General features: G+C 46.2%; 1 protein-coding gene across 3 annotated transcripts in view; it reads right to left on the bottom strand.

The window, feature by feature from the left end:
• DDR2 (discoidin domain receptor tyrosine kinase 2) overlaps positions 1–22,199 on the bottom strand; it is a 281,188-nt gene that overhangs the window by 41,768 nt on the left and 217,221 nt on the right. For 2 of the 3 annotated variants that reach the window (XM_077452620.1, XM_077452621.1), the window contains exon 9: positions 11,106–11,159. The exons of the other annotated variant lie outside the window; for it this stretch is intronic. In XM_077452620.1, the coding sequence (XP_077308746.1) occupies positions 11,106–11,159 (54 nt within the window). The remainder of the gene's footprint in view (positions 1–11,105; positions 11,160–22,199) is intronic. 3 annotated transcript variants of the gene reach the window in all.

The following is a 22,199-nucleotide window of genomic DNA, read 5'->3' as shown; positions in this document are numbered from 1 at the left end:
AGATGTCACAAGTGCATTGACTTACTGGGGGAATATGTAGAATAGCGTGGCAGTACAGCTTCCTAACTAAATTTTTTTCTGGGTAAGGCTCAATAAATCAGCACTCCCGCTTATATATACCATACATAGTTTGTAGACTCTCTTTTGCACACACTAAAATTTATATACTGATTTGTCTTACTTTTACCAAAGGAATGTAGCAGAATACATTTTGGCCTGAACTACTTTTTCTTTATAGCAAAGATAAAAAGTAATTTTTATTCAAAGTGTGACAGTGCTGAAGACTGGAAATGGCCTGGGCAGGAAGGGGTTGAAAGTGTTGGTTCTTGACGTGGTTAAGCACAGTCAACATTCTTAAGTTCTGATGAAGGGGGAGTGTGTTTGGGTGTTTGGTCCCTAAAAAAAGTTGGATTTTTCATGCTATAAATCAATTTTATTTTTAAAAACCTTGGACATTTGTTTTGTGCTCTCTTTGGACTGTATGTTTTTGGATTCTCAACACTGGGTTCTTTCCCTGTTCAAAACGATAGTTACCATTTTGTGGGGTGCTGCTAAATTGGTGCCCAGTAACAATTTCAGTGACCATTAGAAAATCTGAATCCAGTACCCTATTCTTGTGTTTGGGCACTGCAGGCAGAGACTGCAGACCACAAGGTGCTGTTGGCAGCAAATGTGTAAAAAAGGAACAGACTGCAGAGCTCTGTGGACCAGCCTTGGGGATAGCAGTGGCCTGTACCTGTGACGCAGTGAATAGGATGGCTGCTCACTCCAGTCCTCTACAAGCTGCCCTTCCGTTGGACATAAGCCTACCCTGCCACTGTTCTTCCTCTCCACTTTTTTCCTCTACAAACTCTGGCACACAGGTATGGTCTACCACTGTATCATCTTCAACACCCTCATTGCTGGAGCCCACTTGGCAGTAAACTTCAGCTGCAGTAACATCACTGCTTCTAGATGCTCCCTGCTGATATCCCCTCCTTATATGTTCCTCATTAGTGATGGCCGAACGGTTCGCCCGGCGGTCGTTTCGCGGCGAATTTCCGACTTTCGCCGTCCGCGGGTTCGAACGCCTTTTTCCGTCGTTCGCCCCGGCGGACTTACGTGTTTAATGTATACAAGAACTTTAACCTTTCGTGACACGTTTATCATGTGTTACAGGACAACCAATTGAGACATGACAGCTCATGGACACTTGGACATTCCCCCTAACCTATAAATACACCCGATCCGGTGGCCATTTTACATTCTTTCTTCTGTCACTGTAGGGAAAGGATCCTGTGTGGAGTAGGGACAGAGAAAACGCTAGCTATTTGGTACACAAAAGTTCTTTTCAGGACTGGTATAGGTGTTAGGTCAGCAGCCTGAGTTTCTTTTGTCAGTTTAGATAAAGGGACAGAGCGCTGTATGCTGCTATTTTAGGGACAGCTCAGCCAGATTAGTCTTTCTTCATCATCATCATCATCATCATCATTAGCTGTTACTATCAGGTCCACAAAAGAGCTGTTCCAGCTAATCGTTCCAGCCTACTCTTTTTTGCCAATTTGTATAGGGACAGGCAGGAAGCAGTGTGTCAGGCAGTGAGGATAATTTTAAAGACTTGCTGTTACTATTAGTTCCACAAAGGTTCTTTTCAGGACTGGTATCAGTGGTACGGTAATAGGCTTGTACACGTATAATATTCTTTCTTCCAAATATAGAAAGAATATTATACTTGACTGCTGCCCTTCTGCTGCAGTCTGCTAATCATTCACAACTCACTTGTTCCACAAAGCTCTTTATCAGGACTGGTAACTTGGTCTGTCTAGGGTGCTACGGTACATAGGCTTGGGTGCGGTACAGTCTGCTGTTCTGTAAGGACCGCTATCGGTCCACAATACATAGGGTTGCCGTGCACTACTGCTGACCGCTGCCCTATACTGCAGCAGTCCTTCATTGGTATAGGGACTGACGTACAGTCTGCTAATCACTAACACACAACCTGCTTGGTCCACAAAAGTTCTTATAAGGACTGGTAACTTGGTATAGGGTGCTACGGTACATAGGCCTGAGTGCGTTACAGTCTGCTGTTCTGTAAGGACCGCTATCGGTCCACAATACATAGGGTTGCCGTGCACTACTGCTGACCGCTGCCCTATACTGCAGCAGTCCTTCAGCGGTATAGGGACTGACGCACAGTCTGCTAAACACTAACACACAACCTGCTTGGTCCACAAAAGTTTTTATAAGGACTGGTAACTTGGTATAGGGTGCTACGGTACATAGGCCTGAGTGCAGTACAGTCTGCTGTTCTGTAAGGACCGCTATCGGTCCACAATACATAGGGTTGCCGTGCACTACTGCTGACCGCTGCCCTATACTGCAGCAGTCCTTCATTGGTATAGGGACTGACGTACAGTCTGCTAATCACTAACACACAACCTGCTTGGTCCACAAAAGTTCTTATAAGGACTGGTAACTTGGTATAGGGTGCTACGGTACATAGGCCTGAGTGCGTTACAGTCTGCTGTTCTGTAAGGACCGCTATCGGTCCACAATACATAGGGTTGCCGTGCACTACTGCTGACCGCTGCCCTATACTGCAGCAGTCCTTCATTGGTATAGGGACTGACGTACAGTCTGCTAATCACTAACACACAACCTGCTTGTTCCACAAAAGTTCTTATAAGGACTGGTAACTTGGTATAGGGTGCTACGGTACATAGGCCTGAGTGCGTTACAGTCTGCTGTTCTGTAAGGACCGCTATCGGTCCACAATACATAGGGTTGCCGTGCACTACTGCTGACCGCTGCCCTATACTGCAGCAGTCCTTCATTGGTATAGGGACTGACGTACAGTCTGCTAATCACTAACACACAACCTGCTTGGTCCACAAAAGTTCTTATAAGGACTGGTAACTTGGTATAGGGTGCTACGGTACATAGGCCTGAGTGCGTTACAGTCTGCTGTTCTGTAAGGACCGCTATCGGTCCACAATACATAGGGTTGCCGTGCACTACTGCTGACCGCTGCCCTATACTGCAGCAGTCCTTCAGCGGTATAGGGACTGACGCACAGTCTGCTAAACACTAACACACAACCTGCTTGGTCCACAAAAGTTTTTATAAGGACTGGTAACTTGGTATAGGGTGCTACGGTACATAGGCCTGAGTGCGTTACAGTCTGCTGTTCTGTAAGGACCGCTATCGGTCCACAATACATAGGGTTGCCGTGCACTACTGCTGACCGCTGCCCTATACTGCAGCAGTCCTTCATTGGTATAGGGACTGACGTACAGTCTGCTAATCACTAACACACAACCTGCTTGGTCCACAAAAGTTCTTATAAGGACTGGTAACTTGGTATAGGGTGCTACGGTACATAGGCCTGAGTGCAGTACAGTCTGCTGTTCTGTAAGGACCGCTATCGGTCCACAATACATAGGGTTGCCGTGCACTACTGCTGACCGCTGCCCTATACTGCAGCAGTCCTTCAGCGGTATAGGGACTGACGCACAGTCTGCTAAACACTAACACACAACCTGCTTGGTCCACAAAAGTTTTTATAAGGACTGGTAACTTGGTATAGGGTGCTACGGTACATAGGCCTGAGTGCAGTACAGTCTGCTGTTCTGTAAGGACCGCTATCGGTCCACAATACATAGGGTTGCCGTGCACTACTGCTGACCGCTGCCCTATACTGCAGCAGTCCTTCATTGGTATAGGGACTGACGTACAGTCTGCTAATCACTAACACACAACCTGCTTGTTCCACAAAAGTTCTTATAAGGACTGGTAACTTGGTATAGGGTGCTACGGTACATAGGCTTGAGTGCGGTACAGTCTGCTGTTCTGTAAGGACCGCTATCGGTCCACAATAGATAGGGTTGACGTGCACCACTGCTGACCGCTGCCCTATACTGCAGCAGTCCTTCAGCGGTATAGGGACTGACGCACAGTCTGCTAAACACTAACACACAACCTGCTTGGTCCACAAAAGTTTTTATAAGGACTGGTAACTTGGTATAGGGTGCTACGGTACATAGGCCTGAGTGCGTTACAGTCTGCTGTTCTGTAAGGACCGCTATCGGTCCACAATACATAGGGTTGCCGTGCACTACTGCTGACCGCTGCCCTATACTGCAGCAGTCCTTCATTGGTATAGGGACTGACGTACAGTCTGCTAATCACTAACACACAACCTGCTTGGTCCACAAAAGTTCTTATAAGGACTGGTAACTTGGTATAGGGTGCTACGGTACATAGGCCTGAGTGCGTTACAGTCTGCTGTTCTGTAAGGACCGCTATCGGTCCACAATACATAGGGTTGCCGTGCACTACTGCTGACCGCTGCCCTATACTGCAGCAGTCCTTCAGCGGTATAGGGACTGACGCACAGTCTGCTAAACACTAACACACAACCTGCTTGGTCCACAAAAGTTCTTATAAGGACTGGTAACTTGGTATAGGGTGCTACGGTACATAGGCTTGAGTGCGGTACAGTCTGCTGTTCTGTAAGGACCGCTATCGGTCCACAATAGATAGGGTTGACGTGCACCACTGCTGACCGCTGCCCTATACTGCAGCAGTCCTTCAGCGGTATAGGGACTGACGTACAGTCTGCTAAACACTAATACACAACCTGCTTGGTCCACAAAAGTTCTTATAAGGACTGGTAACTTGGTATAGGGTGCTACGGTACATAGGCTTGAGTGCGGTACAGTCTGCTGTTCTGTAAGGACCGCTATAGGTCCACAATAGATAGGGTTGACGTGCACCACTGCTGACCGCTCACCTATACTGCAGCAGTCCTTCAGCGGTATAGGGACTAAGAGTTTTGTCACAGGGTCATTTAAAAAATGACATGCAGAGGAAGAGGCAGGCCCTTCCGCAGGGGTGGTAGGGGTAGGGCAGGAGCAACAGGCTTGAGCCAAAGTGGGAAGTTGCAGAAGGTGCGTTCAATTACTTTAAAGGATGCACCAGACTTGGTTGAGTGGCTCGCTCAGCCTTACTCTTCTGCACCCTCCTCATCCTCTCGATCTGCACCCTCTTCTTCACTCTCTGCTATGTGCACCCCCAAAGACACTACCACCAACAACACGACCACCACCACCACCACCACATACCTTCCGCTTGAGTCACTGGAATTATTTTCCGATCCATATCAAGAGGACATTTCTGATGCGCAGCCACTCTTGGTATTGGATCAGGAAGAGGAGGTAGCAACAAGCGCTACTCAGCAGTCTGACGCCAGTACCCAGATCAGCCCAAGGAGGAGGTTGGTCCCCGGTGTTGCTGCCTACTCTACTTATAGCGGTGGGGAAGGTGACGTTGATGATGACGTGTCTAGTGATGTCACGTGGGTGCCCACAAGAGAGGAAGAGGAGGGGAGTTCAGAGGGAGATATGGACCAGCAGATAGGGAGGAGAAGCAGCAATGACTTACATTGCACAGCAGGGACAAAGCAGACTGCAAATGTATCAGGAGCGAGTCATCGACCATGTACGGTCACATCTGGCGCTCCCAGGACACCGGCACATGGCTCCGCAGTGTGGGCTTTTTTTAACGTGTCCGCTGCTGACAATAGCGTTGCCATCTGCAATCTTTGCAGTCAACGCGTTAGTCGCGGTAAGCCCAATACTCACCTAGGGACGACCGCCTTAAGAAGGCACATGAGCAGCCATCACCGAGCCCAGTGGGAGCAACGGAACACACAAAGCCACACTGCAGGCTCTCACCGTCCAGCCTCGTCTTCTACTTCTCCTTCTCCTCTCTCCTCACAATTGTCCTCCACTCCACCTTCCATCACGCCAAGCTCACATTTTTCTGCAAAAAGGCAGGCTTCCGTGGGCCTAATGTTTGAGCGTAAAAAAATGATGACGCCGGATAACCCTCTTGCCCAACGGTTGGCGGCTGGCTTGTCAGAACTCATAGCCCGCCAACTACTGCCATATAAACTGGTGGACTCGGAGGCCTTTCGCAAATTTGTGGCCATTGGAACACCACAATGGAAGGTCCCAGGAAGGAAGTATTTCTCAGAGAAGGGCATCCCAGAGCTATATGGCCATGTTCAGCGGCAAGTGAATGTATCTCTGGCACACAGTGTCGGTGCCAAGATACATCTGACCACAGACACGTGGTCTAGCAAACACGGGCAGGGAAGGTATATCAGTTTTACTGCCCACTGGGTGAACCTTCTGACGGCCGTCAAGCATGTAACCCGTGGCACCCGTGTAGATTTGGTTTTACCGCCACGGATTGCATGCAGGCCTGACTCTTCTTCTCCTCCTCCTACTCCATCCTCCTCCCTCTCCTCCTCAGCTGCCTCCTCCTTTTCCGCTGCTAGCGTCTCTTCCACTGCACCGCCCAAGCTCCCCAGAACCTATTCCACATGCCAGGTGAGACGTTGCCATGCCGTGCTGCGTCTGTTGTGCCTGGAAGCAAAGAGCCACACTGGCCCGGCACTCCTTTCAGCTTTGCGTTCACAGGCAGATGAGTGGCTAACACCGCTCAATTTGACAGTTGGTAAAGTGGTGTGTGACAACGGTGCCAATCTGCTTAGCGCATTGAAACAGGGCAAAATCACGCACGTGCCGTGCATGGCACACGTCTTAAACTTGGTCGTGCAGCGATTCCTTGTCAAATACCCTGGGGTCCAGGACATCTTGCGGCAGGCAAGGAAAATCTCGGCCCATTTCAGAAGATCTTACACGGCCATGGCTCGCCTTGCTGACATTCAGCGGCGACACCATCTGCCGGTCAGACGTCTTATTTGCGATTGCCCGACGCGATGGAACTCAACCTTCTATATGCTTGATAGGCTGCTCCAGCAGAAACGTGCAGTTAACGTCTACCTGTATGAACTCTGCGAAAGAAACGGTTCTGGGGAGCTGGGTTTTTTTTCACCGCGCCAGTGGCTGCTCATGCGCGACACATGCAGACTTCTGCGGCCATTTGAGGAGATCACCAAACTGGTCAGTCGCAGCCATGGCGCCATCAGTGACATGGTACCTTATGCCTTCTTTCTGGAGCGTGCATTGCGTCGTGTCATTGATCAGGCTGTGGAGGAGCAGGAGCGGGAAGATGAGGAAGTCGCAATGCTGGATGAATTCCCAGGGGGGGCTACTCTATCTGAGACAAGTCAACAACAGGAGTCTGATGAGGAGTCAGAGGAGGATGGTGCCGGGGCGGATGAGCAGGAGCAAGAAGAGCATGCTTTAAACCTTTCTGGGATCCCTGTTGTGCGAGGATGGGGAGAGGAGAATGAAGAGGACGACATTATCCTGGATGATGAGCAGGAGCCAGGCCACCACACCGCTTCCACTTTAGTGCAAATGGGGGCCTTCATGCTCCAGTGTTTTAATAGGGACCCCCGTATAAAAAGCATGAGGGTCAAGGACCAGTACTGGGTGGCAACGTACTTAGACCCCCGGTACAAACACAAAATGGCGGAAATGTTACCGCCGTCGCAGAGGGCTGTCAGAATGCAGCACTTCCAGGCCTTGCTTCGAGAAATGCTGCATTCTGCTTTTGCGTGCGCTGGCAGAGGAGCAATTCCCACTCCCAGAGAAGGATTTGCGGGTACCAATCCAACAGCGCCTGCAAGAAGAGGCCGGTTTGAAGATGTGTTGGTGACTTCGGATATGAGGTCATTCTTTCAGCCGACCCATCGACAGGTGTCATCCGGATCCAGCATCAGGGAACGCCTAGACCGTCAGGTGTCCGACTACATTGGGTTAACGGCCGATGTGGACGCTCTGAGGAGTGATGAACCCCTAGACTACTGGGTGGGCAGGCTTGACCTCTGGCCAGAGCTTGCCCAATTTGCAATCGAACTGTTGGCTTGCCCCTCATCCAGTGTCCTGTCCGAAAGGACGTTCAGCGCAGCAGGGGGGATTGTGACCGATAAGCGTACTCGCCTAGCTCACCACAGTGTTAACTACCTCACATTTCTAAAAATGAATGAGGCATGGATCTCGGAGGAATTCAACACATGTGATCAGTAGACCATGTATATGTCTATAAACAATTTTTGGAATCAAGCACACAGACCTTCTTAATTCATTTGGCTCACTTCCCTGACCCAAAAAAGCACACCGTACTATATGCCCCTACCCTCCTCTTTGAAGAGGTTGAGCGGTGTCATATTTCTACTGGGGCTGCTTATTATGAGGGGTTCCCACCATCCCTGTGCTGTGCTGACTTCCTCCTGGGTGTTCTTATTATGAGGGGCTCCCACCATCCCTGTGCTGTGCTGACTTCCTCCTGGGGGTTCTTATTATGAGGGGATCACACCATCCCTGTGCTGTGCTGACTTCCTCCTGGGGCTGCTTACGGTGCTGCTGTCAGCGCTGTATGTCACGGAGCTGCTGTCAGCGCTGTATGTCACGGAGCTGCTGTCAGCGCTGTATGTCACGGAGCTGCTGTCAGCGCTGTATGTCACGGAGCTGCTGTCAGCGCTGTATGTCACGGAGCTGCTGTCAGCGCTGTATGTCACGGAGCTGCTGTCAGCGCTGTATGTCACGGAGCTGCTGTCAGCGCTGTATGTCACGGAGCTGCTGTCAGCGCTGTATGTCACGGAGCTGCTGTCAGCGCTGTATGTCACGGAGCTGCTGTCAGCGCTGTATGTCACGGTGCTGCTGTCAGCGCTGTATGTCACGGAGCTGCTGTCAGCGCTGTATGTCACGGAGCTGCTGTCAGTGCTGTATGTCACGGAGCTGCTGTCAGCGCTGTATGTCACGGAGCTGCTGTCAGCGCTGTATGTCACGGAGCTGCTGTCAGCGCTGTATGTCACGGTGCTGCTGTCAGCGCTGTATGTCACGGAGCTGCTGTCAGCGCTGTATGTCACGGAGCTGCTGTCAGCGCTGTATGTCACGGAGCTGCTGTCAGCGCTGTATGTCACGGAGCTGCTGTCAGCGCTGTATGTCACGGAGCTGCTGTCAGCGCTGTATGTCACGGTGCTGATGTCAGTGCTCTGTATTACGGTGCTGCTGTCAGTGCTCTGTATCTCCTGCACCCTCTTGTTTGCCTACCCTGGTCCCTGACCTTCCCTCTCCTCCATTGCCTTCATTAGCTCCATAGTCCTGAATTGTCAGAACAATTTCCCAAATAAAAAAAAAATGCTTGTAGTTATCGATCCCAAATTCACCTCATACATGTATTATGCTATTGTCCAGGTGGTGGGACTACGTGCTACCCCCTAATAATTACCCCGTGGCCGCAAATTCGACCTAAAGGTTTGCGAAATTCGCCTCCCATTGAAGTCAATGGAGCCCGCGGCGAACGGTCGTTTTCGCGAACGTTTGTGTCCGTTCGCGTTTCGCGTTCGCGAAACGTCCCGTCGGAAGTTCGTCCATCACTATTCCTCATCCCTAACATCTGATATGAGAAATTCCTGTGCATACAACTGCATCAAGTGACTGTTCTAAAACAATAATGCTGACTCCTTGATGCTAGTTTGCATGGCTTTGGTGGGATTAGCAGAAAAGGAGGAGAAAGGAGAGAGCACATTGCAGTCAACTGGCTTCTCTGCGCCTGAGAGGAGGAAAATGAGGAAGGCTTTGTGAGCTACTCAACTGTCTGCTTTGTGTACTCTGGCTGTTAACCACTGTCATTCTTAAAGAAAAGGAAGACTTGTCCAGTGCTCAATGGTGCAATCCGCCCACTGCTTTCTCCTGCAGGACCTACTCGCCCCTAGTTCCTCTGTCGGCACCCTTGGGATTACAGAGGATTATCTAACTTTATTGCCAGATATAGCAAAAGGGGTAATAAGGATTTGGTGAACTTAAGATGTGGTGATTTTGTGCACAAAACTTTACTGCACAAGTTTGTGGTGATGTGCTGTAAGGAAAGGACTGCTTTGCCTGTGTCAGAAACAAGCTCACACTGCTGACCAGATAAATAAAAAAGGCCTGCCAATATTAAATCAAAATAAAATATAAAACACTTTATAATAAATATATGAATAAAATATAGCATAATACTAACCCAAACCCTGATTTTGTTTAAACATATTGCTACAGGAGCCAGGAATGAAGGGACTTCCCCCACCTCTCACCTCACTTCCAGTTTCTGCTATCACTTTCTCTGGCCAGTGGAGGGGGGGGGTATGTACTCTATTAGCTTGTTGGGGAGACATCAGGAGTCTAATAGACCCCTGATGTCTCATTATATAAAATCTTTGACAGTAAAAAATGTGGAACAAATTAAAAGGTACACCAAAGCAATTGAAGAGAGAAAGATTCTGAGCCTCACTGCCCCCATGTGCGCACATATATATGTAAACGCATGGGTTGAAAGCACCTAAGTACAAAATCATTAACTGTACTACATATTACCTTGCATTTTGGGTACCAACATTTGTCTCCATCTCAAAAGCAGACAATTTTAAGACTTGATATGTTGGGTATCTATTTACTAGGCAAAACCAAATCTTTTATATTTTACCAAAAATGTAGTCATATAGTTTGTGTGCACTTAAGGTAACTTTATGGGGGTTTTTTTTGTTTGTTTTTTTAGGAAATTTGTGCATGCTTCTGGCATAAAAAAATGACCACCATTGCATTCTCCAAAGTCTCTGCTTTCAGAACATACATACCGTGGGAGGGTTTTAACTAATCTTCAGGTCTAAAATTAGTTTTTATTATGTGTGCAAAAATGGCATGTGAAAGGGAGCCGTTAGGATCACCTGTACTGTGATCACACTATTGTGTAGTGCTCCACACTGCAATTACCAGTTTTGGTAGCACAATACAACAGCGTGTAAAGCACTGTATATGGCACTGTATAGTACATCTATCTCTCCCTGATCACCTGATCACAGACTGTCAGCTCTCCAACACACACTGACAAAAGACTGCTGGAAATTCTAGCTTTTTGTACCCAAAACTATAAACAAATAATAAGTATACTGATTGGTTAGTGGAAATGGCACAGGCCCAGGGAAGTTTCAGAGGGCTGTTTGTTTGTAGAGAATGCCTATTTATACACAAATAATAAGCTTTTTATGCATTACCTGGAATTCTAGATTACATCCCAAAATTGGACGAATCATAATTAAAAATCTTTAAAGAAAAATATGTAATCCATAACCAGTGTTAACAAACAAATAAAAATATTTATTTACATACCATATGTGGTAGGAACACCAGCAGGCCGCAGTGAATTGTTGTACATAGTAGCATCTATAAAAACAGAGGAAATATATTGATCCCTACCGGTATATACACACGTAAACACAAAAAACTAAGTGGATAAGGCAAGAATCAATCACTATTGGGCTTTATGCACAAAAACTGCTTTAGAAATGCTGGACAAAAAATGCTAATGTGTAAGCGCTTTTTTGACAGAATAGCAGTGTTCAGCACAGTGTGTAAGCTACGTTTAGTTACGTTAGAGTTAAGTAGCGGGGCCGCTGGTGTCCTTAACAATCAGTAAATAACTGGTTGTCAAGGAGTGGGCTGGGAAGCCGGCTTCTGTGTCCTTAACAATGGATGAGTCGTCAGCTGTCAGCGAGCCCTTGGGATCTGGTAACGATTTTAAGGGGAACTCCATGGCAAAATTTAAAAAAATAAATGGCGTGGGGTCCCTCCCAAACACATACCGGACCTGAGCATGAAGCATGGCAGGCTGGGATAGGGGGGCAAGCGATCACCCCCCCTTTCCTAAACCATACCAGGCCACATGCCCTCAACATGGGGGTGCTTTGGGGCAGGGGTGGCTCTGCCCACCACTTCAAAGCACCTTGTCCCTATGTTGATGGAACATGGGCCTCTCCCCACAACCCTGGCCATTGGTTGTGGGGGTGCGGGGGTATCCTGCCCCCCATGAGAATGAGTATGGGGTACATTTTACCCCCCCACTCGTTCACCAAAAAGGTGGAAAAAAGTAAATAAAAAATGCACTGACAGTTTTGGACAAAAAAAAATAAATGTCCACTGGAGTAGATCAATCATCAGTTATGATGAACGCCAGCCACTGACCTAAAAAAAAGGTCCGCACCCGAGAGACTGCCATCATTTGACAGTTCTGCCGCCTCCTGACACTAAATAAACGAAGGGGTGGGGCCACCCAGTGATTTCACGACCCAGCATGCCTCCCAGTTGTTGATGTAAAAAGGGACAGGGCCACTTGGTGATTTTTTACACTCCACTTTTTTTTGGGTGAATGAGTAGGGGTACTTATTCACATGGGAAGCAAGATCTTGGGGCTTCCAGATTCCAATAAGGCCCCTGCCTGCAGACCCCCTCAACCACTGGCCAGGATTGTGGGGAAGAGGCCTTTGTCCCCATCAACATGGGGACAAGGTGCTTTGAGGCAGCCGGGGCTTTGCCCCCACATACTGAGTGTATGTGGGGCACCCCCTCCTTTCCTAGCCTACCAGGCTGCATGCTCAGATAAAGGTCTAATATGGAATTTGGGGTTGACACTACTCCAGTATTTTTTTTATTTTTTTGTGGGGTTTCCTTAAAAAAAAAACCTTACCAGACTTGAAAGGCCTGCTATGGATTGGGAGGACCCCATGCTGTTTTTGTCCACAAATTAGTTTTTCCCGGCAACTGTTTTTTTTTTTAGATTCAGTCATCGATGAATCCCGCTGATACCTAATGACTCATCCACTGGTAATGACATGGCTGCTGGCTTCATAGCTGTTGACTGGTTGTTAAGGGTACAGCCTCAGCTCCCCCCCCCCAAAAAAAAGCTGGGCACCTGTGTTTAGCAGAGTTTAGGAAAGTTTAGTAGAGTTTAAGAGTCATCAGCATTTTTTCTGCCAAAACACTGCTGCTCCAGAACGTGCTGGCAAAGGTTTTTTTTTTCCTGTCACTAAACTCTCCTGCCAAAAATTTTTGCTAAAAGCCTATGTGTGCATGAACACATAGGATAACATGCAAGGGAGCTTAGAGGCAGTTAAAAAAAAGTCTGACACACAAAACAGCACCTGTCAAAAGGTCAAGAGTGCATGAGGCCTTTTGCTTGGTTCACGCCTATGCAGTTTGCTTTGGATCTGTTTCTGCAGTATGTTTTTGCACATGTGATTTTACCGCAATTTTGTCACGATTTGCATTAGCAATTTTTACACTTTTTTTTTTTTGGCAGATTAAAAAAATGCAAATTGCAGAAAAATCACGGTAAAATTGCAGGCAAAATCACGGCGAAAACGCACTACATCTCCATTGAAATCTGTTGAACCAAAAAAGAACTGGTTTGCATTTAAGAAAGTCCCTGACCCTTTCCAAAAATGCAGCCGCTCAAAGAAAGCATAGATGTGAACATGTCCCATAGAACAATGTTTCTCAACTCCAGTCCTCAAGTACCCCCAACAGGTCATGTTTTCAGGCCTTCTATTATTTTGCACAGCTGATTTGATCAGTTTCATTGCCTTAGGCTGGATTCACACCTATGCATTTTTAGTGCTTTTTGCATTTTGCAGATTTGCACAACAGAACGTGTTTCATAGGAAACCATGGTAAATGGACTGTAGTACAAATCTGCAAAATGCAAAAAGCACTAAAACTGCATAGGTGTGAATCCAGCCTTAGTAATTACCACCATACCTCCCAACTTTGAAATTTGTGAATGAGGGTCACGTGGGAGGGAGAAGCTGGCGGTGTGCTCAGCACGTCCCAATAAAAAGGGCTGTGGCCAAACTTTTCAGTGTGAGGGGCTTAAGGGGCACAGTTAAACAAAACCCAGGCTTCAAGTATGTGCTGGGGGGGGTCACTTTGAGAGGTAGAGGATAGAATGTGCTGTAGAGTTGGGGACAGATATATACTGGGTGAGGGGTGCTTTAGGGAAGGAGAGGACTTGTGCTAGCACAAGCAATACTCTTCCCCAGTTTACGCTTTCAGCAAAAATATGCACCCCCCGCGAAATCCTGCACCAATCTGCTCACTAATCCCTCCTCATCCTTACAAATCCCCCATCCCAGCACAAATCCTCTCCCACATTTTAGCATGGGATCTTCTCCATCCCAATCCCCCCCCAGAATAAATTCTCTTACCCTCCCAACACAATCCCCCCACAAATACAGTTTCTGGTATAAATTCCTTTCTCCCCCCCCCAAAAAAAATCATCCCCACAGCACAAATATCTCTCCTCCCAATCTCTCCTTCTAGCACAATTTCTTTTATCCCTCTCCTCACCTAAATTCCCCCTCCCAGCACAAATCCCTCCCCCCAATCTACCCTTCCAGTATGAATCCTCCTCCCCCTCAAAAACCTCCTTCTAAAACATGTCCTCCTTCCCCCTCACAGCACAACCCCCCCCCCCCATATTCCCTCCTCGGCAAAAAATCCTCAGCCCCATATACCCCCATTCCAACATAAATCCCCCCTCTCAGCACAAACCTTCTTCCAATCCCCCCTCAACACAAATTGTCAACCTCTTATACCCCCTTTATAGTAAAAATCCCCCTCTCAGCACACATCATCTCCCCCCTCCCAGCACAGATACCCCCTCTCAGCAAAAATCATCCCCATATCCTCCCCAAACCCCTAGTTCTTACACAAATTATGCTACCCCCCAAATTTCCCCTCTGAGCATAAATCCTTACCCCCATATACCCCTTCCATAATCCCCTCCAAACCTCTCTTCTGACACTAATTATCTTATCCCCCTTCCCCCCATGCCTCCCTAAGCACAAATCTCTTCATAATTAACCCCTTCCCACCATATCCTCCCAATAAGCACAATCCCCACCCCCCCTCCCCCCCAATACAAATGCATTCACCTCCAAATTTGCAGCACAAAAATCCCCAATCCCTCATTTCCTCTTCTTCCTGCCAGACTTCCATTCCTCATAATTTCTCAGCTTTGGGAGATCTCCTTCCCAGACTCCTCCACCTGCTCTGTCAGAACACATGTCAGAGCTGAGGAGGAATATAGGTAACTTTCCTCGGCACTCTGACACTGTAGCTGCTGTAAAGATGCAGCTGGCTTGGAGAGATACCGACTGCTATAGTGTCTCTGATCATTGTGCTGGAGACCTGGGGACAACCCACAGGAGATGTGGGCAAATTCTCTGTGCCAGTGATCGCCAACACTCCTGCCCTGCCTAGTCCCAGCCCTGGTTATAACACACACCGCGATGCAGTCTCTGTACTGCAGCTGACATCTCCCCATCTGCCTGTCACTGTAACTTATTGTAACAGGCAGCCAGTGGGGAGATGTCAGTTGCAATATAGAGACTGGCTCACTGTGTGTAGTATCCCATACACCATGCACAAGCTGCTGGGCAAAGGCAACGAGTGCTCATGCTAGTGTGCCCCCTTTGGACATGTCCCTGGAACCAAGTGCTGGAACTTTTTCCGACACTTGGCTCCACTCTGGAACTCAGATTCACCAGGACTTGCATCAAATCCCGGACGGTTTTGGAGAATCCAGGACAGTTGGGAAGTATGATTACCATAGCCGGTTCATCTGAGGGAAATCCTGAAAACATAACCTGTTGGGGATACTTGAGGACTGGAGTTGAGAAACATTGCCATAGAAAACCATGTTGTATAAACTGCAGTGCGTTTCTGCAAAAAAATGTATAGGTGTGAACCAAGCCTTAAGCCTGATCCTCCTCTTTAGCAAACATAAATACAGCCCTGCAAACCTCTATTACTAATAAAGGGCACAAATCTGCTAAAACACTACCAGAAAAAAGACAAGACATGTAGCCCCTGGAATATCACTCCAGACTTTTAGAAATCTTTTTCAGTTTTTCAACAATGGTATACAAGAATTTGTATATCATGTCACTTTTTCACAGTAGTAATTGTTTTTGTAGATTTTTTTTCACCAACAAATCATTGATGATTATCACCAGGCCAAATGAAGACATGATGGGGTGGGTTTACTAAATGCAAATAGATTGTGCACTTTGACTAAGCTCTGCAGCAACTGCAATGAGCGGAAACTCTGCTGACTTCCATCATCATATCATGTGCTATCAAAAATGCAGATTTGTTTTTATTTTCCTTGCATGTAATTGGGTGTTATTTGCTAATTGAGGCTTTGCTTTGTGTACTAAGCTCTGGAGCAACTGCACTTGTAGAGCACAACTGTACTTGCAACATGCACAGTTTATTTGCTTTTAGTAAATCAACCCATCACTGGCCATTATTGCTTTATGTTGATAAACAAACGCATGAAGCAAATGTATAAAACTAAAAGACACTCCAAAATGTTAACAATGCTGTCTGTTTTGCTTATTTGTTTTGTGTATATTTTGTTATTTGGAAAACAAAGCACAATATAGCAGCTTTTTAACAATGGGGTGTTATTTTGGCAATTTTTTTTCATGTTAAAAAACTCCCAAAATATATTTGGGGGGAGGGGTGTGGTTTGTCTGGCATGGCAAGCAGCTGTTACATAGTTACTTAGGTTGAATAAAGACACCAGTCCATCCTGAGTGAGTGTCTACAATTGTCCCTATCCCTGTACATTGCACACATCGGTCCCTACCCTCAAGGAGCCCACAATCCAAGCCCCCCATTCATATACTAGGGCCAATTTTGGACAGAAGCCAATTAACCTACCTGCATGTCTTTGGAGTGTGGGAGGAAACCAGAGTACCCGGAGGAAACTCACGCAGGCATAGGGAGAACATGCAAACTCCAGGCAGGTAGTGCCATGGTTGGGATTCGAACCAGCGAACCTTTTTACTGCTAGGCAAGAGTGCTAACCACTAAACCACTGTGCCACTGTTGAGCTCACTAGCACCCACTACCCTCATTCTTTGCAGCTCAGTCAACCTTTTCAGCACTATTCGGGTAGAGCTGTCATACCACGGAAGCAGAGTAACCCCAACACTACCACCAATCCCTCAAGAGGAAAGAAAGGAGTAATTGCTGCCTATCTGGTGGACTGCAGAGGCCTGGACTCGGCCAGGTCAAATATGGCAGATCTTTCTCTTGCCTCCCTGTCTGAGATCCTGGTGCTGCTGCAGGAGGACACACATATGGAAGCTTCTGCTGTGCGTCAGTCACCCTCCCTCCCTGTCTTTCTTTCTATCTCTGTTTGTCAGCAGCGGGGTCAGCATTACAGCATTGGGAGCTCCCCTGGGAACTGACCCAATATCCTAATGAATTTCCCACTAAAGTGAACCTGGCAGCATTCATTAAACAAGTTGAGGAGGCATACTGTATAAGGCAGGCTTTCTGGAACTGAAATGGGGAGGAATCGTTAGAAACTAACCACACTGAGACCACGTCTGCATTACAATCTGTGCAGACCCACCTGAACCAACAAGATTGATGACTATGAGAATTGGTGCCGCAGAGAAAAACATTCAAACGGGGCCTGCTGGAGACGAATTTAATTTCAACTTTGCTTACAGTGTTCAATAAAACCCTGGACAGGCCCCTTAAACAAGCCAAATAAATCAAAAGTGCCCCCAAATCCTGATGCCAACAAGCCCCGAGATGTGATTTGTAAATTATCATGTTTTCAGGACAAAGACACTATCATGAAAGGCACATGACGGAGGTCTCATCTTGATTTTGAGGGGAATTTTTTTTTTATTTCTCCCTGATCTTTCACATCACACTTTGGCGATACGTAAAACTGTACACTTCCTCCTGGATGCTCTCAAGCAGGCAAGAGCCACTTATAGTTAGGACTTTCTATTTCGGCTCACTGCTACCAGAGGGGGGTTATGGCTTCTCTCCATGACAAGGATGACCTGTCTCATTTCCTCAAAACATTTAGCTTGTCAGAATTGAACTTTTCTGATAGGAGGGGTTTGGTAGAGTTTTTTGGTGATTTTAGTGCCCTTCTCCCTGACTTTTTCTTGAAGCCTTTTTTGCTAGCCTCTGGACTTCTGTTCAGACTGCCTCTGAGTGACATTTTGGTGTATTTTTAAAATGCAGACCATAAGGTAATTTTACCACATGCCTACTGTGCACTTTAACCCCCGTCCTGCCCAAGCCAATTTTCAGCTTTCAGTGATGTCGCACTTTGAATGACAAGTGCGCGATCATACAACACTGTACCCATTTGAATTTTTTATCATTTTTTTTCACACAAATAGAGCTTTCTTTTGGTGGTATTTAATCACCACTGTTTTTTTTATTTTTTGCTTAACAAATGAAAAAATTACAAAAATTTTGCAAACAGGTAATTTTTCTCTGATGTATGCTGATAGGCACTGATGAGGCGAAACTTATGGGCACTGATAGGTGGCAATGTTGAGGCGGCACTGGTGGGCACTGATGAGGAGGCACTGGTGGGCACTGATGAGTCTGCACTGATAGGTGGCACTGATGGACACTGGTAGGTGGCACTGATGAGGCTGAACTGATAAGTGGCACTGAAGGGCACTGGTAGGTGGCACTAAGAGGCAGCATTGATAGGTGCCATTGATAGCCACTGGTAGGCAGCACTGGTAGGCAGCACTAATAGGTGACACTGAGGAGGCACTGATGAGCACTGATTGGCAGCACTAGTGGTCACTGATTGGCAGCACTGGTGGACACTGTTGTAACTGCACTGATAATCAGGACACTGATAACAAGCCAGTTATCGGCTCCCTTCTTCTCTCCTCACGCTGTCAGCATGAGGAAAGAAAAGCAGATAACAGGCTTGTGTTTCCTTTCATGATCAGCTGTCACTGGACACAGCTGATCACATGGTAAAAGGGCCTCTGTGATTGTCCCTTTACCCCAATCCGTGATTAGCAGAGTCCAAAGGACTCAGTGATCACAGAGTGCACCGCCCGTATGTTGAGGGGGCGAATGGGCAGAGCGAATGGCAGATGTCCATGGACACCCTCCCGGCAAAGCCGTCTTTCGGCTATAGTGTGGGCAGGAAGTGGTGCACAACTCGAAAACTTACAACTGCAGCTAAAAGACTTATTGGATAAACAGACCCACCACAAATGGAAGTTTTTTGCCCATACATTTTAGGACTAGAGTAGCAAAGGGGGCTGTATGCTGGCGAGAACCTTTAAACGCAACTATGGTGGTACACATGTACCCCACGTCATGTCTAATGCCAGAGACAATCTGTATTACCCTTTCCAGATAGCCCAGCATTTCTAGGAGTTCTATCAGTCTCTTTATAATTTGACTTCCATGGAGCCTGACCAGGATAAGATTTGTTGGGGTGAATTGATTGCTGAATATCTTTAGGGGATCAATTCACTGAAACTGTCCCCCCAATTCACCTTGGACTTGGAACGCTGAAATCCTGCATGTGCTCAAACACATGCCTTCAGGGAAGAGTCTGGGACCTTGATGGCCTTGCTAGGGCCTACTTTGTGAAATTTGCTGACATGTTGCTGCCACATATGCAATCCTACTTCAAATCTTTGGCAAAGGTTTGACAGATTCCACTAGAGGATCTATTAGCACATATCTCTATCTTGCCTAAGGCAAAGACTTGTTAAATGTGGATGGGAAGGACCTAGCAAAAATTAGAGCTAACCTACTCCAGAATTATATGCGTGAGATTATACATAAAGACCAAATGAGTCTCCCTTATCCATAGTATCTCCAAGACATGTACTCCCTACCTTGTCCTATTGACCGATGCAGAGAAAGCCTTTGACAGGGTTGATTGGGTTATTAAGTCACTGGTGTTGCAAAGGATCTCCCCAAAGCTAAAGTTAAGGTGAATCGTGTTTTCTCTCCCCCATTCAACATCTTGAATGGCACAAGGCAAGGATGCCTCTTGTCACCTCTGCCGTTTGTCCTCGTACTGGATGTACCGCATGTGACCCTGCCCAACCTTCTGTAAGAACTTGAGCGATTTAATTTCTAACTTCAAGATCAACTTGTGTAAGGGCTATTTTACATGGGCCGACTCAGCCAGTGGAACCAACTGCACAGCTGGACGAGCGGATCCTCCAGCTCAGCCGGGAATCTGTCTGGTGATCCCTGGCCGCTTTCCTCTATGGACGGTCGGATGTAAATGGTCACATGTATGTTTACATCTGGCATTCCATAGAGGGCAATGGATAGTCCGATCTGGTCCACCTAAAAAACTGACAGGCGGACCCAGTCAGCCTGCCCGTGTGAAAGGGGCCCAAGTCTGTCCTCATACCTCTTAATATTTCCCCCGGGGTGGGACTTAACCCTCTGGAGAAATCTTTTCTGTGCCAGTGGCAAATTAATTCGATCACTTACTTAGGGATTACACTGACTTAAAATCTGGGAGATCTTTACTCAGATAATTTCCCACCACTCTTACGAAGACCTAGAATCCTGGGACAAAAAACATAGTTCATCTGGCTGGGCCAGATAAACAATTGAAAGTCTTATTTCCATTTGGTGCCTCAGGAGTTTTCCAATTTCGTATGGCAAAGAAAATCCCCTCGCTAACGCACAAGTGTACCTGAAGGGGATTGGTAGAGACAGACCCAAAAAGACTTGCAGCTGTAATTGTAGCGAAAGGTGATTCTACCAAGTATTGACCCAGGGGGGCTAAATACAATTGCACGTCACACTTTTCAGATATTTATTTGTAATAAATGTTGAAAACCATTAATCATTTTCCTTCCACTGCACAATTATGTGCCACTTTGTGTTGGTCTATCACATAAAAGCCCAATAAAGTACATTTACGTGTTTGGTTGTAACATGACAAAATGTGGACAATTTCAATGAGTATGAATACTTTTTCCAGGCACTGTATATGGAAAAAAATCAAATATTAATATAAAACAAGTCAAATATCTACAAAATACCCTAAAAAAGCAAAGCAAAGTAAAAAAATAAAAAAACAAACAAACAAAAAAAAACACTTAAACCCCATTGCTGCCTTAAAGTGACCCACAGTTTTGTAAACATTTTCAGCAGCTGATTTAATCACTTACTAAATATGCAACTTTTTTATTGTTTAATCCTTGCCTATGGTCCAGTTAAAGCTGGTGCCATGGCACCACAGGTGCCCCAGGTTTCATGTTTCAGGATGGCTCCTTTCTCTTGCAGCATCCTATAGAGCCATCTTGCATGCAGGAAGTAGAGTTGTATCTCCCTACACTATGTGCATAAATAGAAACGCCCAGCACCATAGCCTAGAATGGTAAGGCACTACCTCCTTCCTTCTCCAAGCTAACACACTGATTGCAGTCTGCAGTTTCCACTGCTAACTCTTTCCTGTGGAGACCAGAAGTTCAGAGAAGCAGCACTGAGAGAAAAGGAGCCAAGAAAAAGGAGTAAGAATTTTAACAATAGTTTAGTGGAGAAGGTTTGCTTTGTATTGCTCAATGCGTTAAGCTAAAAATGCAGAGAATTTAATACTACCTTAACCCTTTTACTGCCAGAGCCATTTTTTTGCACATGTTTAAAAATAATTTTAGGCCTAAAGACTACCTAAAAACCCAAAAACATTTTCTATTTTGAAAGCAGACACCCTGAAGAATAAAATGGGGAATAGTCCCAATTGTGTATGTCACACAATATTAGCACAATGGTTTATCATGTGTAAAATGTTAGTACAAATATATTATGCCGCGTATACACGGGCGGACTGTATGGCGTACTTAGTCCGTCGAAACACATTTCAGCGGACAATCCGCTCGTGTGTGGGCTTCAGCGGACTTTTTCAGCGTGCAGTCCGGCGTACTAAGAATTTCAGATTTTTCGAAATTATGCCCGTCGTACTTTGGTTTCAGCGGACAGTACGGTCGTCAGTATGCTAGTCGGACGGACTAAGAATGACGCATGCCCAGAAAGGATTTACAGGGCGGAAGCGCTCGGTCTTGTAAAACTAGTGTTCGTATTGAAGCTAGCATATTCTGTGTTTTTTTAATATAGCACATTCTTTTCTTCTTCATAATGCAAGAAAGGTGAAGTAGCTTTGCTGCTTATATTCACACAGAGTTATCCCAAATGTTTTTATTCATCCTCATCCTATGATTAATATTCCAATTTGAGAATAAATATATATATATATAATTTTATAATTTATCTATTACTATATATTTTTGGAACTACTATTGTTAGTTTAAAATTATTTATTTATTTTGCTTTTTTTTTTGTGTGTGGGGGGGGGGGTTAAACTAGATGGACTTGCATTTTTTTTGTCCAAGCAGACTATGTAAGTAGAGATAGATAGATAGATAGATAGATAGATAGATAGATAGATAGATAGATAGATAGATAGATAGATAGATAGATAGATAGATACCCAAACCAGCATTTTAGCTTACACATGATTGAATGTTCAAAATCAGCAGAGCTTCCCCTCATTTCAAATGTTAGCCTCAAATTTACAGCGACTGCACTTCCAAGTGC

Source organism: Lithobates pipiens, unplaced genomic scaffold (genome assembly GCF_037356315.1).
Source record: "Lithobates pipiens isolate NorthernLeopardFrog02 unplaced genomic scaffold, aLitPip1_a1.2 Scaffold_23, whole genome shotgun sequence".
NCBI lineage: Eukaryota > Metazoa > Chordata > Amphibia > Anura > Ranidae > Lithobates > Lithobates pipiens.
This window is presented reverse-complemented; position numbering and strand designations above follow the sequence as displayed.